The 20,544-nt window shown below is 39.4% G+C and overlaps 1 protein-coding gene across 2 annotated transcripts in view; it reads right to left on the reverse strand.

Moving 5' to 3' along the window:
- The window catches only part of ECT2L (epithelial cell transforming 2 like), a 1,012,011-nt gene that overhangs the window by 705,120 nt on the left and 286,347 nt on the right, over window positions 1–20,544 (reverse strand). For both annotated transcript variants that reach the window (XM_044064710.1, XM_044064701.1), the window contains exon 6: window positions 18,803–18,939. In XM_044064710.1, coding sequence (XP_043920645.1) covers window positions 18,803–18,939 — 137 coding nt within the window. The remainder of the gene's footprint in view (window positions 1–18,802; window positions 18,940–20,544) is intronic.

The raw sequence follows: 20,544 nt of genomic DNA on the forward strand, positions 1-20,544 counted from the left end.
CAAATATGCTCCTTTCTTTTTTTACTGCATAGATATCAAACAATTGAACAATTGTCTCCTTTTTGTTTATTTGTTTGTACGTCTTCTGCAAGTCACCCTTCCCCACTTCTAAACTGGCTATTGTGACATTAATTCACTGCAAGGGGCATGTCAGGCCCAAACAATCCTAGAGCCATTATCTTGACCAATATTATATGTGAAATCATTAAAGGGGCATATCCCAAATGACAGAGACGACCAGCTTCTGTTAGATACAACAGTATTGGGTGGTTAAGTATCATGTCCTACGAATCTTGTGGCATTCTTTGAAGAGGTAAGAGCTGCAGCTTAAGAAGGACTTAAAGTGCAAGTAACTTCTCTTGACCTTGTTAAGGAATTCTTAAAACAAAGGAAGACATTAATGCTTTATTTAAGCATTCTGTGAAATGTTATACATATAAACAATTTTGCTTCATGTGTACCAGAAAGATGACATTTAGTGCTGGGGGGGGGGGTTGGATAATTACTGCTTACTACCACTGAAGTGGTTCTTTAATGAGATCCTTCACCTGAGACCACCCAGTAAGGAACTCTTCTTCTCCTTGGAATCTAAATTGTGCACTGGAAAAAAGTGAACACTTACACCACTGATTACTGGCATGGAACCCTCACCAAAAGCTCTCATGATAATACTCTCTACTCTCACTCTGCCGACAAACATGGAACTCTCGCCCACAATCACATTGAGAAAATACTTAACATGCCATTTTCACTGACCTATGGACAACAAGCTGTCGAATCTGATCTGTCTAGCTTCTTACATCAACTTGAATCTTCTATAAGTAAACTGTTTTTGTTCCTTAGCTGAGGCAGTATTGTTAAAAGCAGAGGCCATAGCATTTAGAATCAGCCTTGGTAGGAGCTTAGCTATGGTGTAAAAAAGCTGTTGTATCTGCATTTTCTAGTTTGTAGAGATCTGTTTTACTGATTGGATTGCTATGCTGGTCTTTGTTTAATTAAGGAGTGAATAAAAATGATGATTCTATACAACAAATCTGGACTCACCAAAGACAAAATGCATACAAACAAAGTTGTCTGGAGCAACAAGTAGTTTATTACGATATTTCCAACTTTAATTAAATCTCTTGCAAGTTAAAACACTTTCACATAAAATTGCTTCATCAGGCAAACTAAAACTTCCATAAGTATGTACAATAAAATCACATGACTTATAAAATTAAATTAATCAATGAATTTAATTAACATTTAAAGAGCTATCTACTTAACTCTTTTAGTATAGGCTTAATACTGAACATTTCATTTATACCTGGATACTGTTGCACCCTAAATCTAATCATCCATTTACTTACTTCTTTTTCTATTACATTTTTATTGTCCCCTTCCCTAATATGTTCATACACCACCTGCAATATCACAAATTAAAAAAATGTGTATTATATGTATTTTTTACATACTTATGTCACTCGTCTCTATACTGTGGCTGTTTGCTGATTCTGACAGAGCTCAGCAGCACCGGGTGTCCTCTCCTGTGCCTCTGAGTTGACTCATAAATAAAGATATTGGGGACCTACAGACACTGGATCCTACCCAGTTCGGCTTTGTTAAGGGCAGATCCTGCCTCTTAAACCTGGTTGATTTCTTTGAAACAGTCACCAAGGCCATTGACGAGGGGAAGGTGGTCCACACAGCCTACCTGGATGTCGCAAAAGCCTTTGATACAATACCCCACTCGGGCATTATAGATAAGCTCACCAGCTTAAATATAAACCCCTATGTCACTAGATGGGTTGCAAACTGGCTCAAGGACAGAACCCACATGGTTAAAATTGCTGGAGCCATGTCAGACTCCAAACCAGTTACTTGTGGCATCCCACAAGGCTCAGTCCTGGGACCTCTCTTGTTCGGTATATATTTCTCGGAGGTACAGGCCAACACGGAAGGACTGTGGCTGACCAAGTTCGCAGATGACTGCAAACTAGGTGCCATAATCAACTCTCCAGCCGACACAAGCATCCTACAAAAGGGCCTCATAGAAACAGACAACCAGTGCCAGAGCCAAGGCCTCAAGCTAAATGCCAAAAAGTGTATAGTCATCCCCTTTGGCAAAAACAAAGTGCCCACAAATTACCACATAGGTGGTAATCCATTAAGTACGGAAGAAGTAATTAGGGACCTGGGGACCCAAGTTGATAGCAATCTCTCATTTGAAAACCACGTGGCCAAAGTGGTTAGAAAAACATTTTATATAGCCCACCTAATCATGAAGGGATTCACATCTAGATCAGGGGAGGTCATCGTGCCTCTTTACTCATCCCTCATCAGGCCCATAATTGAGTACAATGCCCCTTTTGGGATTACCTTACCAGACACCTGCAGCAACTGGAAAGACCCCAAAAGTACCTCACCAAGAGGCTCAAAGGGCTCAAACAGATGCCATATGCTGCCCGGTTAAAGAAACTCCAGCTCTACTCAGTGGCATACCACCTGCTCAGAGGCGATCTGTGCCTGACGTATAAAGCCATGTCCAACCCGGAATTAATGGACATGCTGCACCTCAGAAAATCCAAATCCCATCGAGCTACGTGCTCGAGAGACTTGAACCTCAGCACTGAAATAAATAGGACATGCTGGAGGGACAGATTCATAACCCAGAGGCTCCCTTCACTCTGGAATAAAATCCCAGTCCAGGTTAGGCAGAGTCCCTCATTGACTCTCTTCAAGAGGAATCTTGATGAGTGGATGGGAGATCGTAGGTTTACCCCGGGTATCACTTCTGTGCCACTGTTAGACAGAGGCACAGTATACTAACCTTGAAAAAGGGCATAGCAAAATTCATTTAAAATGGGTGGTGAAAGCCAAACACACTCTGGCTAGGCTTATAAATGCCCTAGGGCAGATAGCCTAGTATGAACCTATGAACCTATGAACCTATATCCCTCTTTCAATGTTAATTGAATTGACTGATTAACTTAATTTTATAAGTTTGCTGATTGCTGAGAAACTGCACTTTTGGGAAGATTTACCAACTGTGCTACTGTGTTATTTGCAGCTTTATACTTAACTGTTGTATTGCTGCAGTCTTGGCCCTGCTAACGGGATTCTACACAGCTTCCTTTATTTTAAGTGCCTGTATAAATTTGGTGTTTTGTGAGGCTGTTTGCTGAGTCTGACAGAGCTCAGCAGCACCTGGTGCCCTCTCCTGTGACTCTGAGTTGACTTTCTTGCGTCACTTTACTGTCCAAGCACAAGATAAGTACTTCTATTTAAAAATCACACTTTCAGAAGCTATTTTAGTGATCGATTACTGAGTTTGTGTTTTACTTGTGCACTTATCTGTATTTAAGGCTGAAATTACTGCATTTGCTAAAACTGTCTTGCAATTGGTCTGATTGACTCGAAAATGCCTTATTTAGCTAGTTTGTTAAAGTTGTTCTGTGGTATACTCACAAGCAATCTTTTTTGTGCTTTTACATTAAGAGGACTGAGAAATTCCAACAAGTGGCAGTAGGTGGTGGCTTGGTGTATCTGAGTTGAAAAACATAGAAGTTTACCCATAAAACTAGCACTGGGACTGTAACCTGCAATTTAGTGATGTAGTACACAGGACCGGCCTTAGGTCAACTGGTGCCCTAGGCAAAAGGGCTCCACAGCGTGCCCCACCACACCACCTGGTGCCCCCATCCTGGTCTACCTACACCAAATTAATATTGGAAAAGTGCCCTTGCTTGAGTGGTACCCTAGGCGGCTGCCTAGTTGGCCTATGCCTAAGGCCGGCTATGGTAGTACACAAAGTTAAGCTTAGAGCAGCTAGCTTGTACATTAGAAAGCGCAAATACTATATCCTGGCACTATTCAACTCAAGTCCATAACCATAGGAGATCTCTGTAAAACCCAGTCCTCAATTCTAATAGCCCACATAATACAGGCCCAGACAGCATGGAAATGCAACTTACAAATGCCTCCGTAGCCAGCTTGGTAAATATTGGCAACCAGACGCAATGTAGCAATTGTATCACTTTCACTGACAACCTTTTAATCCTTAAAGAAACCAACACAATATGTGAGAGATGTACATACATAATTTCCTTGGAAGCAAAAATCTGACATACAAACCAATTTTTCAAGAACACCCACCCACGTTACTTCCACCACGCATAGTGTCCACACCTACAGACTATCTTATGCTGAGGCACTAAAAAGCAATCTCTCCAAACATCAAAGACCTCCTAAGCCTGCAAGCAGCAATGCCTATTCTCAATAATTTCTAAAGCACACAACAGAACAACATCAAACACTGCATATAAGCCTACACCCAACTGTACTCTGAAAAAAGGCCATAAGGCAAACAAACAATTTACCCAGGAGTCTTGTCATAGCGGAATCCATTGCATGGCACACAGATGCCCAACTCACCAGACTAGAGAAGGAGAATTTTGTGGTTAGTTGCTTATCTGGTGCCAGGATCCATCAAGTTGCACACACAGTCAAGTCACTGCACCACAGGTGGCAGTCTGATTCCATCAGTGTCCATGCGGGCATAAATGACCTGAGACATACCTCTCTGGATTATACGAAGAGAGACATTATGGACCTCTCTGAATATGTGTCTCAGACTATTATATGCCTTGCATTGAATAGTATTCTAACTTCACCACTGAAGATACCACAGTATGAACACAAAAAGGTTGATTTTAACAATTGGCTTAGTTTCTGGTATCAGTCCAGGGGGATTCAATATCTGTCAGCCTGGAAGGACATTGTCAACACACCATGTTGCTTTGCCAAAGATGGCCTGCACCTGTCCCCCCTGTGCTTTTGGATTCTGGCTAAAATTTTTTCCACCCCTTAAAGCCTTTTTTAGGCAATGATAAAGTACCAACATAGCAAATAAATCCCAAAGAAGCCTAAAGATGTTACTGCTCAATGCTAGGTGCCTTAACAAGAAATTTCACATCCTGCAAGCTCTCCTCACTCTCGAGTATACAGACAACTGTACTATTACTAGGACATGGTTTAAAGTCACAGAAAGTGCTCTGGCAGTGCAAGGCTACAGTGCCTTCTGGGTCTATATCACAACGTCGAACTAACAAAAGTTATATCGTTGTAATATCGGACCCTAAAGTCCGACACCCAACAAAACCGAAAACAGAGAACAGCAATTTTTTCTCAGGGAAAAAAATCTCTGTTCCATGACAAAAAAAAATTAACCTTAAACTTCAACTAAAGTGGGGGGCTTTATCCCCCCATACCCCCAATGTGGGGGTCTGTGCCCTCCACACCCCCCTACTTAAATACACCAACTCCAAGATTGTACCACAGTGTAGGAAATAGCAAAGCCCCGAAAATGGCTCACCGATTTTTTCCCCTGGGAAAAAGTCGATGTGCCGTGGCTTCACTATTTTCAACTTTCAGACTTTAGGGCTCAATATTACAACGTTTAAACTTGTTTTAGTTTGACATTATAATATAGACCCATGCCTTCCACACATTTAGACCATCAGCTACACAGACAGGGACTAAAGGTGGAGGTATATTGATTTACTTTAGCAACAGGTGCACCTCAAGGTTGGTTATATAGGTTCATAGATGTGTACTAGGCTAATGGCCCTGGAGCCTTTACAAGCCTAGCCCATAGGATTAACCTGGCATCGTGCCAACCGACCTTAGTTCCCAGTGCCCATGTCGAGTAGAGCCACTGGAGTGATCCCCAGGGTGAATTTTCTATTTCCCATCCACTCATCAAGATTTCTCTTGAAGAGGGCAAATGAGGTACTTTGTTTGACATGCATGGGAAGTCTATTCCATAGCATGGGCAGTCTCTGGGTTATGAACCTGTCCCTCCAGCTTGTTCTGTTGATTGTGGTAATGAGGTTGAGGCTCTGGAGTGTGTGGTGTGGAAGGATTGGGATTTCTTTAGATGTAGCATTTCTAACAGAGTTGAGTCAGACATGGCTTTGTAGGTCAAGCAGAGATTGCCTCTAAGTAGGCATTATGAAACAGAGAATAGTTGGAATTTTTTTGGGTCTGTCCATATAGAACAAGTGTTTAAAGTCTAGTATCCTCTTTGTGAGGTAACATTTGTGGCCCCTCCAGTTGTTGCAGGTGTCTGGTGAGGTACATGTCAAATGGGGCATTGTACTCGATGATTGGCCTAATGAGGGAAGAGTAGAGCGAGACAATGAACTCTTTCTTCCTGGATGCAAAACTCTTAGTAATGAGATGTGCCTCATAGAAGGACCTTCTAATCACAGTGGCAATGTGTTGGTCAAAAGAGAGGTTGCTGTCAACCTGCGTTCCCAGATCTCTTTTAACGCCTTCTGTGTTCAGTGGACTACCATCGATATGATATTTCATGGGAACTGTATAGGATGATACCCTGGAGTTCATTCACATGCGGATCACCTTAGCTACTGTCTCTTACCATATCTTAGAAAGCTATAAGTCACCATCTATGTCTCATGAATCCTACAACTCTTACCTAGACATACTAGAGGCACTCATCATCAAACCAAGCACTCTGTTCATGGGAGACATTAACTACCCCTCTAAAAGACTGGGAAACATACACTGCTTTCAACTTGCAGGCAAAACATTTCCTGAACTTTATTAACACAAATGCCTTTGATCAGTTATTGCACACTTCAACCATTGGTTCAAATATACTGGACCTTGTTCTCACCAATATGGGAGAGGGCTGCACCCCCCACCCCCACCCCCATGTCACATTCTCACTGGTGAGGTTGGATCACAAAGCTGTCTCATTCAAAATAAAAATCAACTTGGAAAACCCGGCAAAACCTGTTAAAGTTAGAAACTATTCTAAAGAAAACTACATCCAATTTATTCTAAAGAAAACTACATCCAATTAAACAAAAGTTTGTCCAATTCAATGCCCTGCCCATTCCAGAGTTCAAACCAGCCTATGCAGAATTATTCACTTTAACATTGTACAGATATGTAAATGGCTGTATTGGCTGCTTTACCTACCACAATGGTGGAGTCCTAATCTTAACAGGTATATAACAAAAGGAAAAAAATCATGGCCAAAGTCAAAAAGAGCAACTCTCATAATTTATTTATATGTTTATTTATTTATTTATTCATTTTACATTTGTTGACCGGGCTTGTTTGACTGAGCTGAAGAGCCCTTTTTCAGTGGAAGCACAGGGAGAAAAGCTCCAACATATTATACAATTTTCATTATAAATTAGCATTAAACATCAATGTTACAGGATTATTACAAGGCATTAAGTAGCAATATGATGTTATACAGTGTCAATAATCAGGAGTATAGCAAGGCTCTTTCAAGATGTAAAAAAAGAAACTATATCATTAAGATGAATATAGTTTTTGGGGTAAGTGATTACAAAAACAGTTTTATCATAATGCAGTTGCATGAAGGCAAGACAATTACAATAGAATGTTTCTCTGAGGCAATATGCTTAACAGATTTTGGAAGACAGATTGAAAGAGGAGTTAAGGAAGATTAGAGACAGCTAGTGAGAAGAGTGAGTTAAGGGCAGAAAAGTAGATTAAGGTATGAGAAGTAGGGGATGTTTAACGAGGGAAAGTGGAGTGGCAGGACCAGTGACTTTTAAAGTGCTCTTTGGTGGCTGTCTTAAATTGTTTAGGATGTGCAGGGGTCCTGATTTCTAGTGGGAGCCTGTTCCAGGCAATAGTGGAGTGATAGCTGTACATGTTGCATCCAAATTTAGACTTGGGTTTGTAGATTTGTATTAGGTCTTGGTTAAAGCTTCAGAGAGGTCTGGAGGGAGAATAATGTGAGATGAGAGGGGATAGTGTTGGGCAGTAGGAAATGGTATAGGATAGAATGAATGATCTGGAGCTGAGAGAGAAGAAGCTGGTGGGACAATGACAAGAACTCATTAATAAAACTAAACATGAAACTATGAGGACTAATTAAATCTAACAAGGCCAGTTACAAGGTCAAGATAGCCTCTTAGGCTAAAGACAACCACAAGGCCTTCTACAGCTATGTCCGGAACCTCAAAGGTACCATGCAACAGTATGCAGAACTGGTAGTAAATGGTACCACTTTCACTGAGCAGAATGATATACAGAATCTGGTGGACAACAAATTCAGCTCAGACTTTACCCCCCACTCCCCTCTCCCACTCCTTGTGAAATCCCTCCCAAAACAACCCCACCAACCATCAGCAGGGAGGAGGTCATAGCAGTGCTCATTAAGGATAAAAACACAGACTCAGAGGGGCCCAACAATATCCCAGGTTGACTCCAAGAACAGCCTGAAACATGGCATATCAGGACCACTTGACTCACTTTTCAACTACAGCCTCAAAATAGGATATGTAAAAAGTGAATGAAGGATGGAAATGGTTATCCCCCTTCATAAGTGTGGACCATCAACTGACTGTAAAAACTAGAGACCCATTAGTCTGACTAGTCTAATATACAAAGCCATGGAATGAATTATCATGTAAATGATAAACAAAGACATTGGCAACCTACAGAAACTGGACCCATTCCAATTTGGTTTTGTCAAAGGAAGGTCATGCCTACTCAACCTAGTAGATTTCCTTGGCAATGGATGAAGGGAAAATGGCTCATACTGTCTACCCAGGCTGGTCTAAAGTGTTCAGCAGAATGGCCTACTAAGGTATTGTGGACAAACTCACCAAACTAGGCACAAATCCCTACACAACCTGCTGAATTGTCAGCTGGTTCACAGATAGGACCCATGAAGTCAGGATTGGTGAGACCACCTCCACCAAGAGGCAGGTCACCAGTGGAGCATCACAGGCCTCCATCCTAGGCCATTCTTGTTTGGCATCTACTTCTCGGAGGTCAACACTAATGTCAAGGGCCTCTGGGTCACCAGGTTCACAGATGACTGCAAATTAGGAGCTATCATAAATTCTCCTTTGACACTAACATCCTGCAAGATGGTCTAATGCAGACAAGTGACAGATTAAAACTCAGTGCAAAGAAGCATATTACAGTGCATTTTGGGAAAATATCCAGTCAGGCAAATCACTACATTGATAAGACATCCCTAAGAATTGACCCGGTAGCTAGAGATCTGAGAACATATGTAGATAATAATCTGGCCTTTCACAAACATGTAGCCAAGGTAGTAAGAACATCATTATATGTCACCCAATTTATAAGTAAGGGTATGGCATCCAGGTAAAAGGAAGTTATGGTACCACTCTACTCATCCCTTATCAGAGCCAACATTGAGTACAATTCCCCCTTCGGTGTGTACCTGACTTGGCATATACAGCATTTGAAATACCCACAGAGGTTCCTCAACAAGACAATTCAGGGTATTAACACACTGTCTGATACATATCTCCTTAAAGCCCTGTCTCTATACACTGTCTCCTACAGGTTATTGAGAAGTGATCTGTACTTCCCATACAAAGCATCCTTATATCTAGCCCTGTTGGACCTTTTGCATATCCATAAAATGAGCAGCACCAGAAATAATAGATCCAGGGATTTAAACTTTGCTTACAACATAAATAGGACATGCAGGTAAGACAGACATGTGAATCAAACTATCCCCATGCTCTGGTATTGGCTCCTCATTCACATGAAGCAGAGTCCATCCCTAACCGTATTCAAATGTAAACTTGACCATTGGATGGGATATCGCAAATTCATCCTTGGGCTAGCTTCCATGTCTCTTATAGACAGAGGCCAGCAATAGCATTCCCTTGCTAATACTGGCCGGGTAATCATAAATCATCCCCAGACCAAAGACCAGTAGTAAACCTTCCCTAATTAACTTTCCTCCACACATAACTTTTTAGCAGCCTCCTCACTAACATACCCCTCCTAACAAATAACCCCCCCATTAAGATGCACATATTACAAGGGGATGCAATTGGGTTGGGTTGTGAGGCTAGGCTTATAAAGGCCCTGGTGGATGTTTGCCTAGTATATAGTTATAAACCTATGCTAGTATTATTGAATAGTTAGACAAACTTAATTTAAGCTCCCATGTTATTTGCTGGATTGCAAACTGATTATCCAACCAATCACAGGTAATGGAAGGTACTAGTATCGCCTTTTTATGTAAATTTGCAAGTGGTGGAGTATCACAGGGATTAGTGATGGGCCCTCTACTGTTTGCTATTTATGTTACAGACATCCATGCCAATATTCAAGGAGTAACACCCAACACACCCAATACATCTTTTATACTCCCAACAGTCCATAAATCAATAAAACAATTAATCAATTAACCAATAAAATTGACTTTACATCACACTTCTCCAACAACAATCTGTATTAAGACCTTTAGGTAACAAAGTACCATACTTTAAAATAAAAACAGTTTCTTTTTTTAAAAGTAATTTTACAACAACATTTATATCCAATTCATCAACAGCCACTTGTTGCAAAATACTAGCTTGCAGTGTATGATATTGTCCATTATGGTATTCACAAAAATGTTTAGCTAAAGGACTCTCTATTTTGCAGTTTCTGATATCTCTCATGTGTTCAAACAATTATTTTTGTTTTGACAACATGATTTTTCATCAACTACAGGGTACAGCTATGGGGGCCCCGTTTGCACCCATGTATGCAAACATTTTTATGGGGCTAGTTGAAAAAGAATGTATTAATAATAACCCATTTGTAAAGAAATATGTTAAACTGTATTATAGATACACTGATGATTTAATTTTCTTGTGTGAAGATGGTCTGGAAGAAATGCATAGTTTTATAACTAGCATTCAACATAATAGGTTCAATATTTCATTGGATGGACTATCATATGGAAATAAGGTGAATTTTTTGGACATTCAATTACAGGGAATTAATGGCAAATTGGTGGTCACCAGTGTACATAGAAAATTTGGTACACCGCATGATTTTGTTAAAGCATCTAGTTGTCATCCTGCACAGACAATTCAAGCCTTACCATATGGAGAGTTACTTAGAATCTCTCGTTTGTGTAATGAAGATGAAATATTCTTGAAAGAAATACAGAACACAAAAGAGATGTTTGTTAGAAGAAATTATGACAGCAAATTGCTTGATGCTGATATAAAACGGATAACTAAAATTAGATTTGATGAACAAAATAATGAAGAAATAAAGTACAAAAGTGTAAATAGTGGTTATTTTTGTAAAAATAGAATAGTAGATTCAGATAACAGAATTTTTTTAGTATCCACATATAATGTGTGTAGCTATAAAATTAATAAAATTATTTTACATTTTTGGCAGTTTTTACAAAATTATAGTGATTTGGATCAATTATTGCTAAAAAAGTTAGTATTTTCGTATAAAAGAGGTAGGAGCATCAAAGATTTGGTAGTGCATACAAGATTTAATAGACCAGAAGTTAAAATGTCACGATTAATTTCTGAACTAGGCACATTTTCTTGCACTAATTGTAATTGTTGCCAATATATTCAGAGAGTATTTAATAATATTAATAACAAAAGCTTTGTCCCTGATGGCAGATATAATTGTAGAACAAGTAGAGTAGTTTATGCAATAAGATGTGGCTGCAATAAGTATTATATAGGTCAAACAAAAAGAATGTTCAAGGTTAGGTTGCTTGAACACATGAGAGATATCAGAAACTGCAAAATAGAGAGTCCTTTAGCTAAACATTTTTGTGAATACCATAATGGACAATATCATACACTGCAAGCTAGTATTTTGCAACAAGTGGCTGTTGATGAATTGGATATAAATGTTGTTGTAAAATTACTTTTAAAAAAGAAACTGTTTTTATTTTAAAGTATGGTACTTTGTTACCTAAAGGTCTTAATACAGATTGCTGTTGGAGAAGTGTGATGTAAAGTCAATTTTATTGGTTAATTGATTAATTGTTTTATTGATTTATGGACTGTTGGGAGTATAAAAGATGTATTGGGTGTGTTGGATGTTACTCCTTGAAGGCTTACTGTAGCCGAGGCTCTAGAGTGTATCGAATAAACCTTTGGATTTTACTGGCTTTTGTTGTTCTTTGGTGATATCAGTTCTACTTTGTTGTTTTCTTCTTTGAACTTATGGCCAGTGATCTTGTCTTGAATGTTCTGCGGATATTTAGAGAGGACAGCGTGGGTACCTCTCAAAGAACAATGGATGGATTTCTTAATATTAACTCAGACCGAACAGCTGATAGAGGTGAAAGAATAACTGCTGTTGAAGGTGGTGTGGATATTCCAGTATGGGAGCGTTTCCTGACTGAAACAAGAAGTAAGAGAAGCAACAATCCTTTTATTAATATTGGTAAATGCTCCATGGATTTCCCAGTAGAGGTAAAAACAATTGTCTCTAAATTAATCAATCTCTTAAACAAAGAAGCAGCAGTGTTTTATAATTGTCACAGCCTACAGAGATATTTAGATTTGGACATTGTGCCAAGAGGCTTAAGAGCCATCAAGTATCCATCTGAACCCTTTAATAGTATGTGTCCTACTGACAAAGTGTTCAGGAATAGATGGGAATGCGCTGCTCACCAGTGCTCGAGAGAATGGTTAAAAATTCTAATTGAAAGAGACAATGTTAAGTTATTAAATCTTAAAAAATACATTAATATGACCTGCAGTAATCTAGCGATTGTGTTAGATAAAGCCAGATTTGAGTCCTGTTTTAGAGATATTCAAAATAAGGTGAATGTCTCTGAAAAGAAAATTACTGAACAAAAAATGTGGAAAATAGAGAGAGATTTGCGTGACTTTGAAAAGGGGAGCGTCTACTTGTTTCAAGCCAATCAACGTTCACGTTCTAATGCACGCAATTCTAATGCCACGAACAGAGACAGAACAAGGAGAGCCAGCCATTACAGCACTGATACGCCTAATTTCAATACAAACAGACAGGTTCAGGTCATGGACTCTGTAGAGTTTCCCAAATTACCCTCGCCTGGTAATCAATGCTTCTTTCCAGAAAATTTTCAGACCGAAGGCGATTATCCACAGCGGAAAAGAGTCTTTGGAGAACAAGACTACCAGAGAGGAGGTGCGTTATGACAAGGGAGAGAATATAAACGGACTAAATGGTACTGAAACACAGTTGTTTAATAATATGGTCGTAAATTTGTCAGGATGTCATCTTTCTGACAGTATTATTTCTGTTTTAAACTGTGGCCTCAAATTTGTTCCTACTGTTTTGCCGAAATTGCATATATGTAAAATAGAGTTATTTAAGTTTTTTAGGAAGTTACATTTATGGTATTTCTTCAATGGCTTAGGTGTAAATCATAGTAAAGATGATAGTTATAATAATGCAAGTCAACATAATTTGAGTGTAGATGACTGTAGTATTGAATCATGTGAATCTTTTGTGTCTTGTACCAGTGAATTGAATGCATATTATCCAATAGATTCTTCAGGTGTTAACATTGAAAGTAGTTTCATACCTCCTTTTCAACATGATGGCATAAAAAAATTTCAAGCAATGATTGATTTTGATATAGAATGTTTAATTAAGAATTTTGATAAAAAACAAGTAGAATATAATCTTACCAAACATGAATGGTTAGAATTAATGCAATTTTCTAAGCAAAATGATTTAGTCATTAAGCCATCTGATAAAGGCAGCAAAATAGTTATTATGCATTATACGGATTATTTAGATATGTGTTTGCAATCATTGATGGATAAAACTGTGTATTCTGTGGTTGATGAAAAAGTGGTTATACAAGCTAAAGAGCAGTATATATCTTTGATTCATAAAGGCTTACGTCTGGGTTACTGGACTGAATGTGATGTTCAAAAAAAGTTAACATTATCTGGTACTGATCCAGCATTTTTCTATTGCCTACCTAAAATACACAAAAATTTCAGGAAACTGCCTGGTACACCTATAGTGTCAGCTAGACACTATTTTTTACACAATCTTGGGGTAATATTACATGGGGTACTATTAAAACAGGCAGTTAGTCTTCCTTCATATATAAGAGATTCTGTGGATTTTTTAAGTAAAATCAAAAATATAATGTGGAATAGGAAAATGTATTGGCTAACACTAGATGTTAAGAGTTTATACACAAGCATTCAACATAAATATGGGTTGGAAGCATTGCTTGCGAGTATGGGTGACCAGCCATTTACACACTATATACTTGATTTAGTTCAATTTTGTTTGGAAAACAATTATTTTTGTTTTGACAACATGATTTTTCATCAACTACAGGGTACAGCTATGGGGGCCCCGTTTGCACCCATGTATGCAAACATTTTTATGGGGCTAGTTGAAAAAGAATGTATTAATAATAACCCATTTGTAAAGAAATATGTTAAACTGTATTATAGATACATTGATGATTTAATTTTCTTGTGTGAAGATGGTCTGGAAGAAATGCATAGTTTTATAACTAGCATTCAACATAATAGGTTCAATATTTCATTGGATGGACTATCATATGGAAATAAGGTGAATTTTTTGGACATTCAATTACAGGGAATTAATGGCAAATTGGTGGTCACCAGTGTACATAGAAAATTTGGTACACCGCATGATTTTGTTAAAGCATCTAGTTGTCATCCTGCACAGACAATTCAAGCCTTACCATATGGAGAGTTACTTAGAATCTCTCGTTTGTGTAATGAAGATGAAATATTCTTGAAAGAAATACAGAACACAAAAGACATGTTTGTTAGAAGAAATTATGACAGCAAATTGCTTGATGATGATATAAAACGGATAACTAAAATTAGATTTGATGAACAAAATAATGAAGAAATAAAGTACAAAAGTGTAAATAGTGGTTATTTTTGTAAAAATAGAATAGTAGATTCTGATAATAGAATTTTTTTAGTATCCACATATAATGTGTGTAGCTATAAAATTAATAAAATTATTTTACATTTTTGGCAGTTTTTACAAAATTATAGAGATTTGGATCAATTATTGCTAAAAAAGTTAGTATTTTCGTATAAAAGAGGTAGGAGCATCAAAGATTTGGTAGTGCATACAAGATTTAATAGACCAGAAGTTAAAATGTCACGATTAATTTCTGAACTAGGCACATTTTCTTGCACTAATTGTAATTGTTGCCAATATATTCAGGGAGTATTTAATAATATTAATAACAAAAGCTTTGTCCCTGATGGCAGATATAATTGTAGAACAAGTAGAGTAGTTTATGCAATAAGATGTGGCTGCAATAAATATTATACAGGTCAAACAAAAAGAATGTTCAAGGTTAGGTTGCTTGAACACATGAGATATATCAGAAACTGCAAAATAGAGAGTCCTTTAGCTAAACATTTTTGTGAATACCATAATGGACAATATCATACACTGCAAGCTAATATTTTGCAACAAGTGGCTGTTGATGAATTGGATATAAATGTTGTTGTAAAATTACTTTTAAAAAAAGAAACTGTTTTTATTTTAAAGTATGGTACTTTGTTACCTAAAGGTCTTAATACAGATTGCTGTTGGAGAAGTGTGATGTAAAGTCAATTTTATTGGTTAATTGATTAATTGTTTTATTGATTTATGGACTGTTGGGAGTATAAAAGATGTATTGGGTGTGTTGGGTGTTACTCCTTGAAGGCTTACTGTAGCTGAGGCGCTAGAGTGTATAGAATAAACCTTTGGATTTTACTGGCTTTTGTTGTTCTTTGGTGATATCAGTTCTATTTTGTTTTCTTCATCCATGCCAATATCTCTGAAGTGCAGTTGACCAAGTCTGATGATGACTGGAACTGGTTTCTGTTCTCATCTACGGATACTAAACTCCATCAAGGGATTAAATATGCACATATCTAGCGTACTGAAAGTGGTCTCAAACTCAATGCAACAAAGTAAGACATAGTGGCATTTGGCAACAACAACAAAAAATATGTTCCCCCCTCATATGTTATATATTAAAAGTGGTATTCCTTTTCAAACAGATATGGTCATAACAGATCTGGGTACCTTTGCGGACAAATCTCTCTCTCTCTTATTCAGTCATCATGCTTCCACCATAGCCAGGAAATCCTTCTATCTGGTGCAGTCAGTCTGCATGGGAATATCTTTGTGATCCAAAAAATTCATCTTACCACTGTAGTCTTCTCTTATCAGAACTATCATTGAATACAATGCTCCCTTTGCTATGAAAAAAATTAATGCATATCAATCAACTGGAAAGGACCCAACAATTCTTATCCAAATAATTAAAAGCTTTAAATCCTTTAACTATTCCAATAGATTAGCACAACTCTTATAAACAATGAAAGACCCAGTCCTGTTTGACCTCCTATTTCTTTGCAAAACCAGTGGCTCTACACACACCTGCAGTAAAGACCTAAATCTATGCTAACAAATAAACAAGACTCACTGGAAGGATCAGTTCATTATGCAACATATTCAAACTTTGATAAGAAAAGAAGAAAAAAGTAATTTAGATGGGTTGGACAGGCCTGAATGGGGGGAGGGGACTGGCAGGGGAGGCAGTAAGTGATGTGCATGGAGGGGGTGGGTAGTGGGAAGTTAGGGTAGGGTAGCCACCTTTTAAGCGGGCCAAAGTGGGGCATGGGAGTGTGGCCAATATGACACTGGCCACACCCTTTACCGTGACGTCACCACCAGAGTGGTGAAGGAGATGCTGTTATGGGTACGACGGATGGCTGCTGGAGTCGCTAGCTGGCTGGTGGGAGTAGCAGCTGGATGGATGGCTTAATGGATGGATGGCTGAATGAATGGATGCATGGCTGGATGGATGGCTGGCTGCATGAATGGCTGGGGGCTGGATGGATGGCTGGCTGGAATGGTTAGCTGGTTGGTGGGAGTAGCAGCTGGATGGATGAATGACTGGATGAATGGCTTGATGGATGGATGGCTGAATGAATGGATGCATGGCTGGATGGATGGCTGGCTGCATGAATGGATGGATGGCTGGCTGCATGAATGGCTGGGGGCTGGATGGATGGCTGGCTGGAGTGGCTAGCTGGTTGGTGGGAGTAGCTGCTGGATGGATGGTTTGATGGATGGATGGCTGGCTGGAAGGATGACTGACTGCATGAATGGATGGATGGCTGCATGGCTGGCTGGCTGGCTGGATGGATGGAGGATGGCTGGCTGGCTGTCTGGATGGATGGATGGATGGAGGATGGCTGTCTGTCTGGCTGGATGGAGGAGGAGAATGGCTGGCTTGCTGGAGGAGGAGGATGGATGGCTGGCTGGCTGGCTGGCTGGCTGGCTGGCTGGATGGATGGATGGATGGATGGATGGATGGATGGATGGAGGAGGAGGATGGCTGACTGGCTGGATGCAGGAGGAGGATGGCTGGCTGGATGGAGGATGGCTGGCTGGCTGGCTGGAGGAAGATGGCTGGCTGGATGGATGGAGGAGGAGGATGGCTGGCTGGCTGGCTGTTTGGCTGGCTGGATGTATGGATGGATGGTTGGATGGAGGAGGATGGCTGGCTAGCTGGCTGGCTGGATGGAGGAGGAGGATGGCTGGCTGGCTGGCTGGAGGAAGAAGATGGCTGGCTGGCTGGATGGAGGAGGATGACTGACTGGCTGGATCACTTGTTATAAAAAAAAAATCTTGGCAGTTTTTTTAACGGCTGTAGAAGCGCTTATAACAAAGCACTCCTACAGCCGCGATCTTTGCAGGGCTCTTCCTGCCCCAATCCCCACTCCTTTCATGAATTGCAGCCAATTGCTGCACAAATTAAAGCACCCGGACCTAACAGGCAGCAGCTTTGCCTGCAGGTCCAGGTTAGTGACATAACTGAATTGCCATGAAAAAGCCAGAAGTAATTGCGACTTTTCCATGGCAATTCAGTGCGATCGCAAAAGCGGGACTTTTCAGGTCCCACTACTTGATACAGTGGGCAACTGGATAAGGTGGCTTAACCCATGAGTGTCCCGCTGACTGTGGGATGGGTGGAAACCTTATGTTGGGCGGTGAGTGGAGTTTTTTTCCTAGTCTGCCAGTTCATCTAAGACTGGCCCTGGCCTGACTTATCAGATAATTTGAAAATGCATGAAAATATGCACACAATAAACTTTCTTCAGGTTTACACACAACGATGGCACTTGGATAATAAAAATGAAAGTTAAACATCATCAGCACTAAAATTTGTGGCTGATAGCCTCCTGGTGTTGTGCCACCAAATGCCATTAGAGGCCACACCAAGTAGGTAGGAGAGTGGTATGCATGAAGGATACAGAAATAAAATAACTCTATGGTCATTTTGCCTCAGTGCTGTATTAGTTTTTGTCCCCACACCTATCAACCATCAAGCCTCACCTTAATGGACTAGAAAACATTCATTCCCTTGATGATGAGGGTATACTTTGAACAACTGGAATGAGAGCTATCTGGAGATGAGAGCTATCTGGAGACTTCGTCATCTAGGCAGCCAATGAGGGTTGTTTATGCTTTGATCAGAATTCCAGCAATGAGGCATTTCTAATCACCCTAACCCCACTCCTGGCTGTGAGATTTATATCATGACAGAGACTCACAACTCCTTTCCCATGCAAGTGCTTGCTTCTGCATATTGCTACAAAAGCTACCACCAAGCTGTGACTTGGCAAGTAAAACATCCAACCAAAGGCTCTGCTGTACCATCTCTTCAAGATGGGCATGCTGAAGATCCCCTCTCAGCGTCATCAGGCACCAAAGCCAACTACTCAAGTTTAGGCTGCCTGACCCAAAGTTAGGGCTTTATCCCTTTACACCACTAGAGCTAGCCAACTACATGACAGATATAGCACTGAAGGTAAGGACAGAAGGACGATCAAGTGTGGAAAAATGTTCGAAAAAGAAAAAAAAGAAAAACTACTTATAACCTCATATAATGTTCTGCAATGGATATAAATCGGAACTACTGGTTCCTCCTTACCCGTATCAGAAGTAAGGCTGCTGTAAGGCCTGCTTGGTGTTGACTCTTTATGGATGCACTTGTCTGCAGTCCAGATGCTAACACTGCAGGGTTCCAAGTCCCAGCATTCCAGGGTGGACGTGACTTAATCAGGTTTCCTGAAAAACAGTACAATACATGATAGTTCTCTGCCATTTTAACAAGATATCCACAAATTTAAATGAGATCTTTGTCACATTGTAAACATATTACTGATAGAATTAGAATGGATTAATATCTGCCTCATGTATGAAAACTGTGCTGCAATGGAATTATAACACAGGTCTGCTGCCATGGTATATTGAGTCATTTTCAGTCTAAGCTACAACCAAACAAACATTTGGTCATGTTTTCATCTGGAAGAAGAAAAGCAAAAACAGGTGTTTTCTGCAGGTGGCAAACACTCCTCTACCTCCTGTATGATGAGCAAGCCTTTCACACCCTCAAACTTTTATCTGTTGTAAAAAAAAAAAAAAAAAAAGCAAATACTCATAACAGCAAACATACTTTGAAATGGAGTTTTTGCCAGCAGTCTTTTGTGTGGGATCACTTTGAAGCGGGGTGAGGGAATTTGCACTTACCCCACTATTGTGTGATCTTGGACTTAGTATTAATTTAGTTTTCATATTTTTGAACATGTTAGCTTTGCTCTAAAGTGATTGCTCTGTGAACATTCAATATTCCACGGGTCACTCATTTTTTATATATACCAACTCCACAGTTGCACAGTGCATCACTGTTCTTCCTGGTGGGGGAACTACAAGATAAATACAATGTATAGTAGAAGGAAAAGGTACTACCTGTCCTCCAAAGGATACTCTAATCACACAGAACAAGTCTAGGTTATATAAAACATGGAAACTACTAATGGAAGGCATAAACTCATCTGAAGATAACCTGATATCAAAGAGAGGGAATAGACAGGATGTTCTATATACATCAGGAGTGTTAAAGGGAGAACAAATGTAGCACTGTAATAGTTAACACAGCAATCTCCAATCCAATGTAAATGTCAAGTATGGTTTCTATTAAACTCCTGAAGTGTAGTTAAGAATCTCATATCCAGAAAAAAAAACAGTATACTTCACATTACCAGAGACAGTTGTATCAGTAGTTAATAAGCTCCTTCTACCCACACAACATTTAGGATGACTTCTTATATAGTATCAAAAACAGCCTTATTAAAATCCTATCATTTCTCCTTTATAAGCTCCTAATAATAGGATTTGTACCAAAACAATGGCCCCATGCATGTTGTTTTCCTTACACAAGGAAGGAGTCACTTTGGAAAATTTTACACAAATCAGCCTGACATACGTATTTTGCAGAATTATAAATAGAATCATCACTGAATTAATTCAAAAAGATATAGGTTACCTACTTCTCCTTAACTGGGAATAGAAGTGATTGGCCAGAGATCTGGACTTCTAAACTTTGTTGTTTTCTTTGAAAAAGTAATAGTGAACTTGGATGACGGTCTGCAAATTTGGAAGTTGGATGGGGAGGCAGCTCCAAGTTTAAAGTCATCTATAAACTTGGTTAGCCAAAGGCTCTTGATGTCAACCTTAACATCAGAGAAGCAAATATCAAAGAGAAGTGGCCTAGGACCAAAACCCAGGAAACACCACTAGTAACTACTCTTTTTGAAAACTGGTGTGCTCCCCACACTAATAGAATGGGTCCTGTCATTTAGCTAGTTTGCTATCCAGTCGGTAACATACAGG

The sequence above is a fragment of the Protopterus annectens genome, chromosome 1.part0, assembly GCF_019279795.1.
Source record: "Protopterus annectens isolate FY-2018-M chromosome 1.part0, PAN1.0, whole genome shotgun sequence".
NCBI lineage: Eukaryota > Metazoa > Chordata > Ceratodontiformes > Protopteridae > Protopterus > Protopterus annectens.